Below are 21,611 nucleotides of genomic sequence, written 5' to 3'. Positions count from 1 at the left end.
AAGGTATAAATAACATGCGGTGGAAAGATTAAAACTGAGGTAACGTGGCACGCTAACATTGTTACTAAGGTATAACTAAGGTACTGCAAGGTGAGAAAATGCGGTGGAAAGATTAAAACTGAGCAAGGGAGTACCGAAAGGCTTAAATAACATGATAACGTTCCGTAATTGAACTTTGTTACTCTAAGAATTATGGAAAAGCTAATCAAAAACCATATTGGTTTGCACTGAATTTCACATTTGTTTTACTAAATCATATTAATTTTACGAATTTTTCTTGTAGAATTCTACAAACAATGCAATATTCAGTTTCCTTTTTATTAAAAATGTATAAGAAAATATTTTAGCATTCTTTAAAGAAAAACCCTTCAAATCAAAGTTTCAAAATAAAAGGTATTTTATTAGTTCTCCGTTAAAAAGTAAGAAGGCAAAATTTTCATATTAATCTCAATCTTACTTATAGTCTACACCCTGATTTTTGCTCTCTTAATCATATATTTCTTTGTCCACAAAGCTTTGGCTGTTACAAAAAACCAGGAACCAGGTTCCATTGTTTTTTTTAGCTCTTAAGTTTTATTTACATAAATTTTGTTAATGTCAATCCATATAATAAAGTAAAGAATAAATTAAAATATAAGTTAATAATTATTTTAAAAAAATATGATATATAAGTATGGGCTCAATATTTTTTTCTTGCCCAAAACCTTTTTTGAGTTTTGAGCTGGCCTCGAAGAAAAATAAAGAAAATATATATTATAATTTTATGTAGAACTTATGAGAAAAATTAAACCCATATAACTTGTGCCAATTTTTTTAGTACCAACTTGCTAATTTCTTATATGTTATGAATGATGTTCTTAAAGCTTGTCAAATTTAGCAAATTTAGAATTATTTCTAATTTTATGACAAAAAAAAATGATTATAATGTTTATCTTCTAATAATTATGAATAGAGAATGTTCCTGAAAAAATTATAAGTAATAATTTTTGTAGCACAAGCCAACAAAAAGATTTAGCATAAAAGGACAAATTCGGATTTACCTCGTATAGAGTGTGGAGAGGCGGATGATCGCCGCTGGCGACGTGGCACGCCAACATTGTTACACGTTCAGCGGCAGTTGAAAAAGTTGGATCCGGCCATAGTTTTTTTTCCTGAACATGGGTCCCGCCATACTTTAACAGTTGAAATACGACAAGAAGCTCAGAATCCAATTCCAACCGACGTGAATTCTTTTGCATTTAAAATATGGAAAATTTCGTTTCCACTGTTTTAATTTGTTACTATTTTATTTATATTTTATATTTTAGAAAATTATTATTTATTTTTTCACTTTTATAAAATTATCGAAAAAGATTAATTTGTTATTATTTTATTTATATTTCATATTTTATAAATTATTTTTTTTACTTTTATAAAATTATCAAAAAGAATTAGTTTGTCAATTTTATTAATTTTTTCTTGTTAATTTTAATATTTAGAGATCAAAATTGTATTTTTATAATATTATTTAATTATAAAATATAAATTTTTAATTTTTTTAACCGATAAGTATTGACAAATAAATATATTTTGATATATATATATATATATAATAAAAAAATTAATAAATTTTTTTCAAAAGCATAGGTTTTAAAGTAAGTAACCATAAAATTTAAAAATATATAAATGAAATTTATCATTTAAAAAATTAAAAAATAACAATGTTGTTTAAATTTCGTCCAAAAATATATATACGTATATTATATGTACCCTCGTCCAAATTTGTAACACAAAAAAACCCATCCTCATCTATTTTTGTTTATTAAAATCCATTTCTAGTAAAGTTTTTCATTTTTAAATTCCCGTTCTACTTAATCTATAGTCCAAAGATTTAGACATAAAAGCTTATAATAAAATGTAATGAATCCTTACCATTTATATATATAGTTAGACACATATAAAAATGTGTATGTAAGCATCAAAGAATTTTCTATTTTTGATAAGGGTATAGCATAATATCTTGTCAATGTTTGATTTTATTGGTATGGAAAAATTCTTGAGCTATGAAAACGCTTTATACATTATCTTCATTTGGTTTCGTTCTTTAGGAAATTATTCATTATGTAACATTGGTATAATATATGAATGTTATATTTGTGGTTAATCTAAGTAGCATAATTAAACGAATACAAATATCTATGATTGAAAAGTTGTGGATTAAAAATATGAAAAGGAGAGAGAAAGTTTTGTAATAATAAAATAATAGATGGGTACGAGCACCTAAGCCAAGAACAAGGTATAACGTACTGGTTTGCAACATTAAACACTTTGGTATTATCTACCTGTAACCATGAACGGACTTATGTTTAGGCTGGAGGGGGTAATGACCCCACCACATCCCATATCCTTTTAATTTTCCTAAAGTTTTTTTATAACCTATTTAAAATGAATGAAAATAAAAATTTGGCCCCGCATTAATAATATACCAAATAAATTTTCCCACAATCAATTCCTAAAGTTTCAAATTTAAATATTCATTATTTATAGTAAAAATGGAAGGATTTTAGTTTATACCTTAAACTAGATATAGGCTCTTATGATGCACAGCATATATACTTATGACACATTATTTTGATAATAAAATATAAAAAGTATTATAATTAAATCAAATATAAACTATTATAAAAATAATATTAAACCAAAATTTTCAATTCAATATAACTAATCCAAATTTTAAAAAACTTCTTCGAAAACCAGATTAGTGGTTAAATTGGTAGGTTCTCCATCTTTATCACAAATTAATATTTTCAATCATTTTCTATTTGTAACTTTGGAGACTGCAACATATAACTATTAATGATTGAAAATTGGTCTTTTAAGATAAAGTTCGACATATAGAAGAGATTGACTTTGGCTTTTATTAATAGTCATAGCATATGATACAACCAAAAAATATTGTTTTCTTCAAAACTTAAAAAGTAACATTGGGTGAGATGGAGTTAAAGTCATTCTTGGAATAAAAACTTTAAACTCAACACTGCTTCCAAAAATAACTTTGCCTTCGAGAACATGATTGCCAAGCCTTGTAATGACCAATCTATTCCCATTGCTCAACCCCGAAGAATGATCAACATTTCTTAATAGCATAACGGGGACACCGAACTTCAATTTCAGTTGAAATTTTGGTGTATAAAGATCTCCTATAAGATCAATGTTTGAATCCGATCTGCAAGTTGCATCAGAACTTAAATATGTATTTTCCTCGGTTCGATTAAGGGAACTCATGTATTCATTTATCGATTCAATAATGTCAAGAGTTTGAGCAAGTATGACCTTTTTTTTTCTTTTTTTTTTGCAAATATTATGTGTCATTAATATTCTCTGAGAAAGAAGGATATATGCTATTTACTATAGATGCGATTGAATCTTCTGTATCATTTATCAAAAGATCATTATGTATATCAATCATTGCATGACCATCGTTCAGACCGGCAATTTCCATCTCCAATACTTGATATCCATTCTGAAAAAGCCTTCAATATTTCCTAATAAATGTCCAAGTCAATACTTTAAAGTCTCATTTTTTTTGTCAACTTCAAAACTTTACAATATTTTCACAAATATGATAAGTTTAAAGTTGCGAGGACAATATCTTGCCTACTTCTTTTTGGAATAACCAGCAAAATTTGTCTAAAATCTCCTCTAAATATGATAATTTTACATCTAAAAGGTTGCTCCAAACTTAATGGATTGCTAAATCTTATATGTATATATATATATATATATATATATAATATTACATTGTATAATATAATAATAACAATAATAATATATATTATATAGTATATTATATACACATGCACGATATTATACATATTATACATATAATATTATATTTTATAATATAATAATAATAACAATAATAATATTATCACTAACATGTAATGAAAATTAAAAAAAAAAAAAAATCTGCTCATCCATCAATACCATTTCAATACTGATTTTTGATTTGTCATCAAAGCTTTGGACCTCCTAAAATCTTAGGACTTGAACTTTGAACGCTCACTACGTTTTGTTAGCATTGATATGGTTAATAAAATCGACATGCCCAATCATATGTGGTTCTTTTTTTTTCAATGTATATTATAATGGTTTTTAAGAACTAAAAGTTTGATATTTATATATAATACTATTCAATTATAAAGTTCAAATTTAAAAATATTTATGTATGTAATTTTTTCCATCTATAGAATTTAAATTCATATTCAAATGTATTTATATAAGTTAGTTCAAATTCAAATGTATTAAAATAATACCTTCCTTTTATAGAATTTAAATTCAAATTCAAATATATTTTTTAATTATTTACAAATAATCATTTATGTAACATAAATAATTAGTCAAAAAATGAGAATCCATATATGTAGTTTCCTCCTACCAATTATAGTTGTCCGTTTAGTATTCTAAATATATATATATATATATATAAATATTCTCTAAACTTTAATATAATTTTTTAATCAATAATATATAATGTTTGAACCAGATATAATTAATATGGCAAACCAAATAATCTTCCAATGGTATGTTATCAAAATATTCCTAAAAAATTGAAGACAGAAAATTAGTTTAGCATATCATGGATGATAGAATTGCATTGACCATAGGCAAATAATTAATTTCCCTCTACTAAATACCCATAATATAATTTATTATTATTATTATTATCCTGTAAACATATTTTTACTTTATAAGGTAAATTATTTATGGAATTTAAATTAAAAAATATTTATCTAATTAATTTTTTCCATCTACGGAATTTAAATTCAAATTAAAATTTAAATGTATTTATATAATATTTTCCATCTATAGAATTTGAATTCAAATTCAAATTAAGATATATTTATATAATTTAATTTAAATTTAAATGTATTTATATAATATTTTTCATCTATGAAATTCAAATATAAATTCAAATATATTTTTTGATTCCTTACAAATTATTAATTTTTTAATATTAAATACTCATATAATAATAATAATAATAATAATAATTAAATTAGCATATCATGAACAATAGAATCGAATTTACCATAGGCAGATAATTAGTTTCCCTCTACTAAATAACCATAATATAATATAATTATTTATTTATTTATTTATTATTATTATTATTATTTATCCTATAGATATATTTTTACCTTATAAAGTAAATTATTTATGGAATTTAAATTAAAAAAATATTTATCAGTTTAATGTTTCCCATTTATGAATTTAAACTTAAATTCAAATTCAGATGTATTTAATTATTTTAATTCAAAATCAAATATATTTATATAATATTTTTCATTTATAGAATTAAAAATCAAATTCAAATAAAGAAATATTTATATAATTTAATTCAAATTTAAATATATTTATATAATATTTTTCATCTATACAATTCAAGTTTAAATTCAAATGAATTTTTTGATCCCTTGTAAATAATTAATTTTGTTATATTAAATATTCATATTATTATTATTATTATTATTATTTATCCTCTTTAATACTCAATAGAAATTAATTGTCTCATTTATTTTTGTTTACGTGAATGCTTGACCAACAACTCATTTGGGGCACCATTTTCTGTGTGTTTTAAACTTTCCATTTGTGGTATCAGTTATTGTTTTGGTCTCGACAAAAGGAAAAGAAAAAGAAAATAAAAGGAAAAAAGGGATTTATAAACAACAAAGTAAAAAGGAAAAAAATTAATGTGTTTTTCTCTACTAATATTTGATATGTAATTTTCTTTTAAACTGATATTGGTTAAAGTAAAGAGTATAATTAATATGTAATTTTGATGAAAATTACAATTCCAAATAAAAGAATGATGATAGGAGAAGATTGCCAATAATGAGAAGAAACAAAATCCATAAAGTAAGAAAATCTTTACTGAAAACGAAAGATTAAATTTTATATAAGATAATAATTGTCTAATAAATTATTTCCCATTTCTATAAATTTAAAAAAGTAAAGAATATACAGAATATCTTTCACCTGTGGACCAAACACAAAGTTTACCAAAAACTAACATGGCAAAAATCTCAAAATGGTAGGCTAAAGAATACAAAACAGTATTTAATATCTTAAGGAAGGAAAATATATATTAGATCTTCCAAAAATGGTAAAGTTTTTGGATTGTGATTCTAATTTTCTGTAAAATTTATTTCCTTTATCCAAAAAAATATAATATTTAAACTATTTAGCATGCAAACAAAAACCAATTAATCCAAAAACTTTCATGGTCCTGAAATTCTTGAAAAATATAATTTTGTAGGCAAATGCAAAATGTAAACTCAATTGATTTTGATTTTTCAATGACAGAAAGAAAAAAAAAAAAAGTAACCGTTATATATTTGGAGAATTCTATATATCAATAAATTAATATGATAAACAATGCTTACAAATCATCATAATCATGGAAAGAGGTTATTTCGTCAGTGAATTTATATTTATCCTTAAGTAAAATAATTAAAATTTAAATAACTTTAGAGATTACAACATATTAAATTGAAATAGTACTTATGCACAGCTGGATTAACCTCCATCGAATGGTTAAATGTTTGCCAAAGTACTACAAATTACCGGCTTTATTACATTGACATTCTACTTTTTTTTTAATTCTCTTCTTAGCATTAATCCCTGCGTAATGTACGGTATATGTAAATATAATAAATGATTTCAAAAATAATCTATAATAATTATTTATATTCAAATCTAATAATAAAACTATTATTGTTTATGTGAGACAATTAATTTCATATGATTAAAAAAAAGATAGACATAATTATTTATCCTCATTATAATTAATTATACTTTTTATCCTTATTTTATATAATATAATTATTTATTATTATTATTATCATTATTTACTCTATAAACACATTTTTACTTTGTATGGTAAATTATTTATTAAATTCAAATTTAAAAAATATTGATCTATTAAATTAATTATTTGCAAATAATTAATTTCCTTATTTTATTTTGTATTTTTTTATTTTTTATATATTAAAATTTTCTATCCTAACCAGAAAGAAAATAAACAAATAAATGAAAGAAACAAATAAAAATTACATTGGCTGTAGAGTGTAAATAGCTGGGTCATTTATATTATATCACTGCAAAATGAAAAGCCAATTATACATTTTGTTATTACATGATATTTTTTTTTTTTTTTAATAGCTGTGTACAAAACTGTAACCCCTTACCCTTAAACCATGTAAGAAAAAGCGAAAAAAATTGAATGAAGCAAAATATAATTATGTGTATAGAAGATACCTAAAGTTGAACTCATACAGCATAATCTGGACAAGTATAATTTTTCGGTTATAAGGCTTGTGCTTGGTCTTATAATTATCAACTTAAAAGAATCATAGAAACATGGGAAAGGTAAATATCTATAGAAGAAGGAAACAACCTTAAAATCCATGTGCCTAGACCTAAAAATGACCATCGTGAAAAAAGTCATTGACATAGTCATACGCACACAATCTCTCCTCAAAAAGGTCAATATATGAAGCACTTATATTTCTTTCCATAAACCCAGTCGACCTCTTTTTTTTTTTCCTTCATTTTTTTTTTCAAATTCATATCTCTCTCTTTAGCTTTCTCCATATAAACCAACAAAAACCCTACCATTTTTTTTACACAAAAAGAGCTTAATAAGAGAGAAACTCAAGACAACAGAGAAAGGACAAGTTTCTCTTTTTCCTTCTCTTTGCTCACCAAGCTGCTATGGAAGTTTTATTTCTTCTCGAGAAAATCCATTTCCAAAAAGAATAGCTAAGTTTCTTCAGTAGGAAAATGTCATTTGTATATCTCTCTTTCTCTCTCTAGCCGTTTGATCTATTACTCATATATTTGGATATATATATATATATATATATGTATGTATATTTAAATACAACTACAAAAGATAAGATTATAAATATAATTAAAATAAAAAATATCTTTATTAATTTCCATTTTTACATATTTGTATATGTAAAAATATTTAAAATATGTTTAATTAATAAAACAATATATATGAAAATACATTATATATATATATTTGGGTGCAACCATAAAACATAAAATCATAAATAAAAATAATAAATAATAAACAATTTTATAATTTAAATAAAAAAATGCTCTTGGAGGGAATTTGTATATGTATATTTGGATACAATTATAAAAAATACGATTATAAATATAATTAAAATAAAAAATATCTTTATTAATTTCCATATAAATATATTTGTATAGGTAAAAATATTTAAAATATGTGTAATTAAGAAAACAATATATAAGTGAAAATATATTTTATATGTATTTGGGTATAACCATAAAATATAAAATCATAAATAAAAATAATAAATAATAAATAATTTTATAATTTAAATACAAAAAAAATGCTTTTAAAGGGAATTTGAAATAACAATGTGCTGACACGTGTCGTATACGTTTCTACTTTTATATATTATATAGATTATAATAAACTCAATTAATAAATTTATGTATTTTTTTAATAATAAAGTAATAAACCAAGGTAAATATATTTTATCCTAGCTTTAGTATTAGTTTTTTAGTTAATTTGTTTATTTTAAGTGCTTAATATGCTTTTTTTTTTGTTTTTTAAATGTGGTTTTACATACCTTTATAGATGCCCTTTTTTTTCCTTGGAAAAATATCTTTATAGATGCTGCTAGTTAAATATATCAATTGAATAGTTAGTCTAAAAATTAAATTTACTCATATACAATTATTTTTCTTTAATAAATCCATAAAATTTTTGCCAAAATATTAAATAGAACAAACTTGTTTAGAATTAAAATTTTTTTTTAACCCATTTTCTTTATATCATGTTCTTTTTTCTTTATATTTATGTTGTATCTTTTATAGCTTTCACCATTTTAGTATAATAATTTTTTTTATTTTATATTTTGAATTATTCTATATTATAAATTAAAAATTCATACATCTATATATTTTTTTCTTTTATATTGTGGTCCTCAAGCTAGAACAATTTCATATTTTATTCGATTATATATAATATAATGAAGCTGGGCTTTATCCATCTAAACCCCTATCCATGTTCAAAGGAAATTTTCTCATTCTTATTCTATACAAAAAAAAAAAAAGAAAAAAAAAAGGGAAAATTGGTTTATTAGCTTGGCTCAAATTAACCTCATCATTGTGTCGGACCAATCCCTCTTTATTGTTTATCCTGCTGGATCCTTCTCCCAAATTGAATCATCCCATTCTTGTGTTTGTTTTACCGAACAAACAAGGGTAACGTAATTATAGAGAAGGCAAGCTCCGTTGGCCTTAAAAATCAATCACTTGTTTTGTGCGGTTGTTTATTTTTATTTTTTATTTATTTTTCACTTTTGTGAAAATAGTTCTAAATTAAGGGGTGTATTCAATTTAAAATTTGAAAGATTTTAAAAATATTTAAAAGTCTGGAGGTATTCGATTTAGATTTTAAATGAGTTTATACAAATTCAATGATATTCAATTCAGATTTTAATGAATTTTATGAAAGTTCATTAAAATTCAAGTGTATTCAACAAGGACTTTGTAAATTCTTTTTAAAATCTAATGGTATTTAAAAAGTCATTGATTTTAAAAGATTTTAAAAAATGATAGATTTTAATGGATTTGAAATGATTTTAATAGTGAAATTATAAAGAAAATTGTCAATATGAAATCCAGGTTTAATCCCAATGATTTTGTTAGATTTTTATAAACTTTTTATGAAATGTATGAAATTACATTATAATCCATCATATCTTTTAAAATCTATAATTCATTTTAAATCCATTAAATTGTAGATTGAATTTACCCCTAAATCTAATTCTAGATTATATAAATTTTAACTTTTTTAAAGTTTTAAAAACGAAATTAAAATGTACAAGTTATACTTCTATGAGAGATATAGCGAAATGCATTTTACAACTTACAGTTATATAAAAATTGTGTAAGAGATATGACAATTTTGTTCCTTTAATTGAAAATTGAACTCAGTCCAATTTTCTAATGGAATGCATTTTGCTCTGCTGTTAAAAGATTGGGCCCTGGGCTGCAATAAATTGTTTTCACTTTCAAAGGGCCCAGTTTTTTCTAATTACAAATTTGGGAAAGAGGATTTTCAGCTTGGGTTTGAGCCCTATATCCAAGGTGAATTTACTCTCATTTTATTACTGCCATACCAAAGATTGCATAAGATGAAAAAGTTACATTTAAGAATTTCAATAGCAAATGTTATTTTAGCATTGTTATTTTTATACTTTAATACTAGTAATTTTTTTTTTAATGGTAAACATTCACTACCATTTATGTTCTAATGCCAATTATTAAAAGAATATAAATGCCAAATTTTAAATTTTATTAAATAGCAATTGGATAATTGGATATACTTTTGATTACTTTTTACTAATTAAAAAAAAAACAGTATTAATTAATTCATTAAATGACATGGGTTCACGTAGTTTATGAAAGCGGTCCAATGCCAAATTTTGCCCATTTGACACCAAATTTGCAATGGCCAAATTTTGCAATTCCCTCCCACAGTTCACTTAAAAAGGGGTATTCTGCAAAACTATTGACTCGTCGAGCTTATTCGACACCAATCGGGTTGCACCTCTAAGGATTTAATATGAACCAAAAAAGTGTTCCTTTAACCCCGAATGTCATCATGTTGAGAAGCCAAATGGAATACAAATGGCAAATTTTGTCCGTAGAGAAGCAAAATGGAATACAAATGGCATATTTTGACAAGAATAATGTTATTTGTCACCAATAGTGACTGTCACTATTCTATATGGTGGTGAATCTAATGTTAAAATAGGTTTTATATATATATGAGTTCCACTACCATATAAATTTTTTTTATCCATATATATACATATACCTACTGCTACGTAGAATGGTGATAGTCACCACTGATGACATATAACAATATTCTTTTGACAATGGCATTGCTCAAATAGTATGTCATTAGAGATGTTTTAAAGTAAATTTCATTAGACTCTTTCAATTTTATTATAATTATACTTAAACTTATATTTTAGAAAAATCATCATTAATTTTATTTTAATTTTATATATTTATTAAAATAGACATATTTTTCAATTTTTCTTAATTGATTTTAATAGTTAAAAGCCAAATAAAAAATAAAAAATATTATATAATTGAATAACATTTTTAAAATTTTAACATGCAGATTTTATAAAATTTTAATTGTGCCTTTGATTATAAATGACCGTGCTTTAGCTAAGAATGCTTTATTTAACATTTTATTGGTTATTTGGGGAAAGAAGGAATCAATTTTTTTTTGTCATGTATAATAATACTTCCATATATTTACAATAATATCCCCTCATCCTAATGTTTAGAATTTACTACTTTACTAATATAAGTTTGAATAGTTTACCAACTTAACCAATTTTTTATTGTCTAGATATTTGAGCCTTTTTTTCTTCCTAAAAAAGATGTTATTCCTCCTATTTTTTTTAAATGAAAACGGATTTTTTGTTTTATATCTATATATAGGGGTGAATAAAATAGAACCAATTCAATAAAATGGACTAAAATGGACTGATGCAATTCAATCCAATCTAATTTTATTTAATCATTCCAATTTAATTGAATTGAAGTAAAATTTTTGAAATTTAATTGGACTGGATCAGTTATTAATTTTGATATTTCAAAATAACCAATATATATATATAATATTAAAATTTTATTAGGTGTTAGTGTTTTATTTGTTAAGTTATAAATTTCAAATAAGGTGTATCACACTAGATAATATTGTTATTTTAACTCTGAATAATGTAATTTATATTTGAAGTTGGATTATGTTAGTGTAATGTTGTAGATGTTTTTTTGTGATTTAAATTGGAACTTGAATTATGTTATTCTAATGTTGTAGAAGTTTTTTGTGGAACTTGAATTGTTCGTTGTGTATGAATTAGCTTGTTTGGATCCTTTCATATTTGTTAGTTTATGCTTTAGATTTGATGTTTGTTTTTTTTTTTTTTTTTTTTTTTTAAAGATCTTTTTAATGATTTATAAATATATATTAGAATAGAACGAATGTTTAAATTAATAAAGATATACAGATGACTAGGCATTCGTTGGGGACTATAAAGTAATTCACATTCAATCTATGTAACATGTAATTTTCAAAAATTAAATAAATAAATAAATAAATAAAATAAAATAAAATCTATGCAACATGTCAATGATTCATTTGTGTTAACATAGCGGACTATTTGAATACGGTGCGCCCTTGTTCACCCAAGCCAATGACCCATCCGATTGATATATTACGGGAAGAAGAACTATAAGCTCTCGCCGTGAGTCACTTTGTGCCCATTTCTGTCAACTTTCGGCAAGGGTTTAAGTAAAACCTTCTTCCTCAATCAATCAACAATGGCGGACGACGATTACAACGAGATAGATATGGGGTACTACTCCTTCTTTCTCTCACCGACATTTATATTTTGTCTCAAAGTTTCGGCCTTTTTTTTTTTTTTTTTTTCCCTCTTCACTGTCAATTTCTCGGAAGAAAAAAAGTTGAGGAAAATCTTTTACTCATAATCCTTCTGTTTTCTTACTCGTTATTTGAGCTTTAAGAAATCAAAATTACCATAATCAAACTAATATTTAACTAAAATTGAGTTAAAACGCGCTTACCAAATTCTGTAGACCTAGGGTTTCATAAATTCCCCTTTAAGAGTAATTCCCGATGGAAACGACTCTTTTCCACTCTATTTACTGAAAGAAACAAGTTTTAGGTAATATCTTTTAAAGCGTAGTAGTTGTCACTAAGAATTATTTTCCACAAAAAAGAGCTTCTGATAAAAGCTAAGATTAAATACACATTTTCGGGTTCTGTAACTTATTATTATTATTATTATGTAATGTCAAATTTAATGTATCTGTGTTAGAATGCATATTTTCTTAGTTCATTATTTTTATTGTTAACGTTCAGGCCCTTATGTGTTAAAAGTTTGTCAAGCAAAATGTTAACTTAGTAGGATTTTATGTGTCAAGTTATGTTGTAAGAAGAAAAAGTTTTTAATTTTAAACTTATTATGCCATTCCTTTTTGGGTTCGAGTGATGAATTATTGACATTGTCTCATATTATTAAATAGTTTTATGACTTAACATATATATATATATATATATATTTTTTTTTTTCCACAGATACGAGGATGAGCCACCAGAGCCTGAGATTGAAGTAAGGAACTTTGTAAATTTCTTGTTTTGAGTTTTCGAAAAACTCCAAAAAAAAAAAAAAAAAAAAAAGAAATTGATATTATATTTGTTTTTAAGAAGAAATAATAAACTATGATGATGGACAGGAAGGTGTAGAGGAAGATGTAGAAAACAATAACACTGATGAGATTCCTGGGGAAACCATTGAAACAGATGATAAAGAAGAACAGGAACAAGTTGAGGGACCGCATAAAACTTCAAAATTTATGACCAAATATGAGCGAGCTAGAATCTTAGGTACACGTGCTCTGCAGATCAGGTAGTTGTCCTGAACTACAAGGCTAATGTTTTGTCAATCAAGTTTTATTTATGTTTGATGATTTTTTTCTTCTGAATGGGCAGCATGAATGCACCTGTAATGGTTGAGTTGGAGGGTGAGACTGACCCACTCGAAGTAAGATTCTGCATGATTTTGTTTTCTTTAAGTGCTTTTTGTCTACTACGCGTAGATGGTTGTTAGTATTGCATGAAAGATGATGCCTGTTGTTTTAGACAGAAAACATAATGTAACATACTTGTATTGGAAATTTCAGGGTATTGTGCAATACAGAAATTGCTTAGTACTGAAATATATGCATTATACTATACACCAAAAATTATTAAGATAGCCCTCTTTTTTGTTAAATATATTAGGTTTATTGTAACTCTGTGTTGCTACTTCAGAATTAGGAAGTTAAGTTTCTTGTTATTTAGAGGTGGTGATGATGATTCACATTTAAAAAATTAATGATTGAAATATGAATTACTGTTAGAAAGTTTTTAAACCTTGTATATTGATTTAATAACGTTGGGCATGGTCTATCATATTGGTTTTTTATATTATATAACTATAAATGACATATGCACACAATATTAGAGCTAAAAATGGTTATGTTGTGATATACAATTCGATCCACATTTTGAGAACTTGGTAGATTAGTACATATGCTTAGCAATATGTTAAGCTTCCTTATGATGTGACAGAATCCTAGACATCTTTATGATAAGACGTAATCTAACATATGATTAGGCAGTGCATATGTAATATCTCTTCTGTGAGCCCTCATCTTCAGTTGTGCTGTTTCAAAAGAATATTGTGTCTGACAGCAAATTTTGTTTGCCTATGTAATAAAACCTAATCTAATATATGATTAGAATGTGAGGCTGTAATATCTCTTTTGCAATCAATCATCCTCGGTTGTGTCTGATAGCAAATTTTGTTTTCCCTTTTACTATTCTGTACTAGTATATGCCAAATGCATCTGTGCCAAATGAGATAGCATCTTGCTTAAAATGCTACTAGTTTAATATTTTTTCCTTTCATGTTACATGTATATATAATTTATTGAGTTTATCTTTGTTAAGATTGCTATGAAGGAACTGCGTGAGCGGAAGATTCCCTTTACCATACGCCGCTACCTGCCTGATGGAAGGTGAGGTTCTTAGTTCAGGTTGCATTTTTTTGGGCATCATGTTCTTAAACATGCTGCCTTTCTCCCTTTTTGTTCTTTGTAATAGTGTGAATTCTAAAGTAGTAACTGTCGTTTTGGGGGATATAAACTTTCTAGTTATGAGGACTGGGGAGTCGACGAATTGATTGTGGAAGACTCATGGAAGAGGCAAGTGGGTGGTGATTAGACCGTTCTGATTAGTAGGGAGAATGTTCTGACTCATGGAAGAGGCAAGTGGGTGGTGATTGAGATAAATCTCATTTAGTCAGAGAGAGTGGTCTTGCAATATGTAGACTTGTCTGTAAGTTTGTATGACATGGATATGATCTTTTTGATGGACCTTAGAAAACACTGTAAAAAATTGTTGGATGGTTTAACTAGTTTTATGCATATATGATTCTATGTGAGATCCAAAAACAGGTTAAATGTTTGCAGAGTATGCTTAAGCTTATTATAAAAATCAGTTACCAGGAGTTTTTTACTTAATGTGTCTTAACTAATATAGTTCCCATGTTCTCCTATGCTAAATTCGATGATTGTTTATCTCCCTAGTGTTAAAATTGTTGAATTGGTGAAAATTTCATGGGATTTGTTTCAATTATAAACTGAAAATGCTAAATATCATTGAACTACAATATTATTGGAAGCTTTCATTCATCAAGTCAGCAGCTCATACAGGATGTACGAATGAAGTTTTTAATAGCTTTTTACCTTTACTATGGTCTTTGCGTGCATCCAAGACTCCCTGGTCTTGATTGGTGTTATTTTCATGTTGATTAAAAACAAATATTCATCTTATCAAGCGCTGTCATATTCTCGTTCTTAAAGAGATCTTGTGGAAAACGCTTTAAAGAATATTAAAGAGGACTCTATTTGAATAACTTTTTTTTTTTTTTTTTTTTTTTTTTTTTTTTTTTTTTTTTTGGACTTCGTGGTCATAATTGCCAATCCGTGAGCTTTTCTTATGACAATTAGTAGGAGTCAGCAACGCATTGAAGATGGTGAGCATGAACATGGCGAAAACTTTGTCAATATTTATACAGTTTTCATAGCCAAATTCCCAGATTATATTAAAATACAAAAAGAAAAAGAAAATAACATAGATATTCAAGAACTATGCTTTTTTACCTGAATTCTAAGCCAAGACATGATTTTTAATATGAAACTGTTTAACACTAATTGACGGACTTCAAAGGTATGGCCGATTAATTCTATTAATCATTAATTGGTCTTAATTTCCTTTTATGAAAATGAAATGAACTTGTTTTAATATTTTACGGTCTTTGGCACCGATGTGTTCAATAATCTTGCAAATTATTTTTTGTAATATCAAATTAGCGTCAATATCTTTTAAAATTTATTAATTATATAGCATAAGTTAAAAACTTTTACATTGTAAATTTTTATGCATGTACACCATATGTGAGTAGATTCTACAGTTTTGGTTAACATAATTTAACAGTATTTACAAACTTCATAGGTATGTTGGTGCTAATTCATAATTACAGGAAATAAAGTATAAAAAAGTTGAAGTTACATGGATATTAGTGTCAAAAACTTAATATTTTATTGTGTATCTTTCTTTATTTATTTACTTTTTGGTTTACACCTTTCATTTTATTACTATTATTATTATTATTTTTTTTGAAAGAACTTTTTGGCTTACATCTTCTTCTCCAAAAACTGTGAAAGATTGATAATTATCAAACATATATATATATATATATATATAATATTTTGCAATTAACCCAATATTTTAAAGTTTATCTTTCTATTCAAAAGAAAATCTACGTAGAAAATGCGTCGTCTAATTTGCAAAATATAAGACATTTATATTTTAGTTGACCGAATTGTATGTGCTTATGAACCCTGTGAATACATTATACATAACCTTTTATTGATTTGACTATACATGCTTCATATCGTTTGTCCGGACCCCAATAAGATTGTAAGGTAAATTTGAGAACAGTATGCTGATTCAAGTCATTTTTAAGCTGATAAATCTCATTGGGAGATCCATTGTTTAATCATAAAAAAAAAAAAAAAAAAAATGCATTTTTACTTCACCAAAAAACAATAGTACTATTTCACCCATACTCAACAAAACATAAATAAATAAATAAAACAAATAAATAAAATGTACTGTTTTCCACATAATTCGTTGATATTTAAACTCTTGAACCATCAATTTTGTTTTAAGCCAACCACTATGTTTTCTGCATCATATAAAATCTAGAAGGTGAATAAATTAAAGGGTAGGAGGAATATTGGTAACAAATTTCTGATGCTTTCCTTTCACAAACGAGAAAAATTTCAGTACATCGGATATACATGTTCTTTCTTCTGCATAGATGTACTGATCCCAAACGTGGTAAGTACTTTTTGACTAGAAAGTTCAAACGAGCTAATAAGGTCTATGTAAAAGTTCAAATGATCTAATAGTACATTAATGCTCAGGTATTAAAATGTATATCCAAAATATTTATCAAATGACATATGTTTATATTATTGGTTGATATATTTATATAGTTTAAATATATATAAATATATTAAAAAATAGATTAATTAAATATTATCACACCATCTATCACGTTAATTAGTTTAGCATTATTGGTAATTAAAAATAATTATACATCATTTGGTAAACAGTTTTTTGCCATTTCATTGTCTTCACTTATGAGTGTTAACTTACTACTTAGAGCCAGTTTGGAAATTATTCCATATGAATCACTTTTCCTCTAAAAAAGTATGTTCTTAAAAATCATTAAATACGTGATTTTACTTTCTACTTAGAGGTGGTTTTGAAATTATTTCTTATGTATTACTCTCTCTAGAAAATAATTTATTATAAAATCATCAAATAGATGATTTTCTAGAAACATAATTATCAAATAAATTATATCTATATAGTGAGCTTCAAATGATCCTTAAATAAATTTCATTTGGATTCTCAATCAAAATATAAGGTCCGACCAATTGATATAATCCAATAGTCATAAAAAGTAAAAAAAATTTTAATAAAATAAATTTTACTTAAAATTGATTATATATATACTTGCTAAATACTATGGAAACTGCTTTTAGTGATTTTAGATAATTTATAATCACTTATAAACATACACATGATATTGTTACGATGATTAGTTATGTTACTCATGTCATGGGTTAAAAAATTGAAACTTTATGTAAAATTTTCATGAAATTTCTGTTTTTCCAATATATGAAAAGGAATTTTAGATCCCATATAGAAATGGATATACTTTTCATATATTTATCAAAATTTTCAATATTTCTCTATAATTTTATGAAAATTTCAGATAAAATATTCATATCGAATTTTTAACAATTTAATTAAAAAATCCATAATTTTCATGAAAGTTTATAAAATTTCATTGAAATTTCCATAGAAAATTTGAAAATATTTATGAAATTTAATTTTCATAATTTTTAAAATTTTTTGTCAAAACAAATTTATAAATATTATTTATGTTTAGTTAAACTTTTTTGCCAAATTAACTTTATTGATACTTTTTTTTAACTTTTTTTTTTCACTAATAGGTTTTTTTTTTTTTTTGTTTTTTTAAACCTTTTAATTGGCTTCCATTCCATACATTTAATGATATAAGCATAACAAAATAAATTGAATTGGATAATCTTGATAGGTTTTATTCATCGATAAAGTATATATCTTTGTCATATATTTTGTATGGAGAGGATTCATTAGCATCCCATAATTATATGTTAATAGTTGATTATATAATAATAGAAAATTATAACATAAAATAATAATATGGAAATACAATATTCTGAATAATCAGTATTCATATTATTTTTATTAATATTATAAAACGATTATCATCAAAGACAACCATATTTAACTATTACATATGTCAACTATATCATATCCATATAGTTGATATATTAACAATTACATGCAAAATTATTAAAAAAATATATATTTTAATAATTACATATTGTACTTTACATTTTAAAATGAGAATGACGACGAGACTCATAATTTTCAACTACTAAATAGTTTTATGTGGTATTAAAATGATATTTGTGAAATATAATGTAATTGTAATAATTATTTTATATATCTTAATTAATAAATAATTTTATCAAAATTATATTTTTTTGCATATTTTTATTTATAATAATTTATTTATAATTATTAAGGCTTACTATAAATAAATCTATAAAGAGAAATATAATATTCATTCAATATTTTAGCAATTTCTATAATCAATTTGATAATAGCTTGATTAAAGAAGTTAATTCTAAAATTTTAATAAAAAAATATTTTTTAAAAATAAATTTCCATCTATTTTCATAATTTTTTTAATAAATTTTTATCTGATATTCAATATATTTTTTTAATATTTTTATAACTATTTTTATATTTTAAATACTCGATATTTCCTTGAATATTAAAATTTTTAAACCTTAATGTTACTTATTTGTTTGACAATCACATCCTCTGTGGTATATAACATTATGTTTTATAAAAACAATAGATAGAGGACAATTTACATGATTGAGATCTTAAATGATTTTATTTTTTAAGGGACAAATCAATAACAAAGCCACTATTTTTTTTGAATGCTAATACCCTATAGTTAATCCGTGCAATTCTTGATAAACAAATAAAAAATATAAATATTTTTTTGGATAATGAAAAATCAATAGTTTCACTTTACGTTTTAGGAATCATTTTTATTTTTATATTTTTGGCAACAAGGTAGGAATCAACAATAAGGCGAAATGGTGTGAAGTAAAATGATACAAATTCAACCCGATCATATCAACAACCTAATCATTTTAACGCAACATTATAACAATCAATGCCCCTGAAAGGGAAAAAAAGCTAAAACAATATTCAATAACAAACATGATTAAACTATATAACACGCTATTATATTTTATGTATGCATCCGTAGCATGGAAAATAATCCTACAATGGATAAGTGTTTGTGTGAGTCATGGCCTTTATTATTGAAGCTAATTAAGGGGCTCAAATTTGACTCTAGTACTCTCTTATATCCTCCATGCCATATCTGAAGTCATTGTTTCTTATAAAACTTGATCAATTAAATAATGAATAATATTTGGGTACTTACATACAAGAAGGAAAAGAGGAAAAAAAAAAATAAAAATTAGAGGATGATAAGAATAAAACGAGTAACATGGTCAATTTTCATGTAATAAAAAAAATATTCTAATCATATAAATTATATGGAAAATAAACCCATCTAACTCGTGCCAATATTTCTAATATCAACTTGCTAGTTTCTTATATATATTATGAATGATGTTCCCAAAGTTTTGTCAAATTTTAATAACTTTAAAGTTCCTTTCAAAAAAAAAAAAAAACTTTAAATTTATCTTTAATTTTTTTCTAATAATTGTATAAATAAAAAATGTTCCCCACCAAAAAAAAAAAAAAAAAAATATCAGCATAAATAAAAGGACAAAATTGAGTTTTTCCGGCATAGATTAGAGAGAGCATGAGAACGAAATCGTCTCAGGCCTGGTTTCACGTGAATACGGCGGCCGCTGGCACGTCAACGTCGTTACACGTCGCATTCCAGCAGTTAAAACCGTTGGGTCCCATCATACTTCTTTGGTTTGGTCCCATCATACTTTAACTACGACAAAAGCTCAGAACACGATTCTTTATTTTTTTTATTTTTATTATTATATTTTTTTGGGGTTGTTGTTGAAAATACAGAATCCGATTCCTAATAGTGCATCATATTCAATTTAATTATATTATATATATTATACTATATTTGAGAAAATTTAATTTATGCCTTTTAAATTTTTTTTATTACATTTAAACTGTTTGAAAAATTATAATTATTTTCATTTAATTTTTATCGATTAATTTTAATTTTTAAACATTACAATTATATCTTAATAATATTGTTTAATTATAAAATATGTTTAAATTAATTAATAACAATTGATAAATAATATGTTTGTTTTGATAGATACAAAAAATTAAAAAAATTAATGATAATTTTTAAAAAATATGATATTTAAATATAATTATGACAAAATTAAAAAATCTAAATAAAATTTGATCTATTATATTTTCGCAGTTGCTTTCTGTATCCTCTGGTTATTTTTCCTCTCACCTTCCAATATCTCTATTTTCTTAAATCTAATAATGATTATCACTAATGGAATCTGAAATAACTTAATTAATTATGTTTCATTTAAATCTTTTTGATTTTGTAGAACTAGAAATCTCTATGGGAGAGGGACTTGACTAATTACAGTAGTGATACTAAATTATTTGCCAACGTTATTCACCAAAATCATTTACCAAATAATGAGATATAGTAATACGTTAATATATTTATATAATTTAAATATGTATAAGTGAATTTTTAAATAAATAAGTAAATAAAAAATTAATTAAATTTTATTATATCACTTAGTAAATAAATTTAATAAACAATTCGATCACTTTAATATTATTGAATTAACTAATATTTGTGATGAGTAGTATAGCAGAATTAATAATATAAGAGTTATTAAAATGTTTAACAAATAATGTGGTAGAGTTTAATTGTCCTTTTTTATTCACCCATCCATTTAAATGTTTATTTATTTATATTTACATAGGTTATATTAATATTTTCTTTTCAAAAAAACACCACTAATATATTAACACATTTTATTTGACAGATATTTTGATAAACAATTTAGAGTAAATTATGGAAAAAACAAAACAACAATTTTGGTGCATATAGCAATACATCATTGATCCTGTTCAATGCATGGTGTATGTAATCGCAATAAATAATTTTTCAAATTAATTATATTCAAATTAAATCAAATTATTAATTATATTATTTTAATGAGTAAAAACTAAAGGCTAGTGATAG

The 21,611-nt window shown here is 24.5% G+C and overlaps 1 protein-coding gene across 1 annotated transcript; it reads left to right on the top strand.

Annotated features, from left to right (window-relative positions):
* Positions 1-12,330: 12,330 nt before the first annotated feature.
* LOC107421870 (DNA-directed RNA polymerases II, IV and V subunit 6A) lies at positions 12,331-15,201 on the top strand. Its single transcript, XM_016031218.4, has 6 exons — positions 12,331-12,470; positions 13,214-13,247; positions 13,372-13,544; positions 13,628-13,679; positions 14,630-14,697; positions 14,833-15,201. Exons 1-6 carry the CDS (start codon positions 12,436-12,438, stop codon positions 14,900-14,902), a joined length of 432 nt encoding a protein of 143 aa, XP_015886704.3. The 5' UTR covers positions 12,331-12,435; the 3' UTR covers positions 14,903-15,201.
* Positions 15,202-21,611: the final 6,410 nt, after the last annotated feature.

The sequence above is a fragment of the Ziziphus jujuba genome, chromosome 5 (assembly GCF_031755915.1).
Source record: "Ziziphus jujuba cultivar Dongzao chromosome 5, ASM3175591v1".
In the NCBI taxonomy this organism is placed as follows: Eukaryota; Viridiplantae; Streptophyta; class Magnoliopsida; order Rosales; family Rhamnaceae; genus Ziziphus; species Ziziphus jujuba.
The sequence above is the reverse complement of the archived record's forward strand: the minus strand, read 5'-3'. Positions and strand labels throughout refer to the sequence as shown.

What these genes read in the sequence shown, in the direction of transcription:
- LOC107421870 (XM_016031218.4), top strand. Translation starts at nt 12,436, where the DNA reads ATGGCGGACGACGATTACAACGAGATAGATATGGG. An exon ending in TACAACGAGATAGATATGGG is followed by an intron (nt 12,471 to 13,213) that starts GTACTACTCCTT and finishes TTTTTTCCACAG; the next exon opens with ATACGAGGATGAGCCACCAG. An exon ending in CGCTACCTGCCTGATGGAAG is followed by an intron (nt 14,698 to 14,832) that starts GTGAGGTTCTTA and finishes TAAACTTTCTAG; the next exon opens with TTATGAGGACTGGGGAGTCG.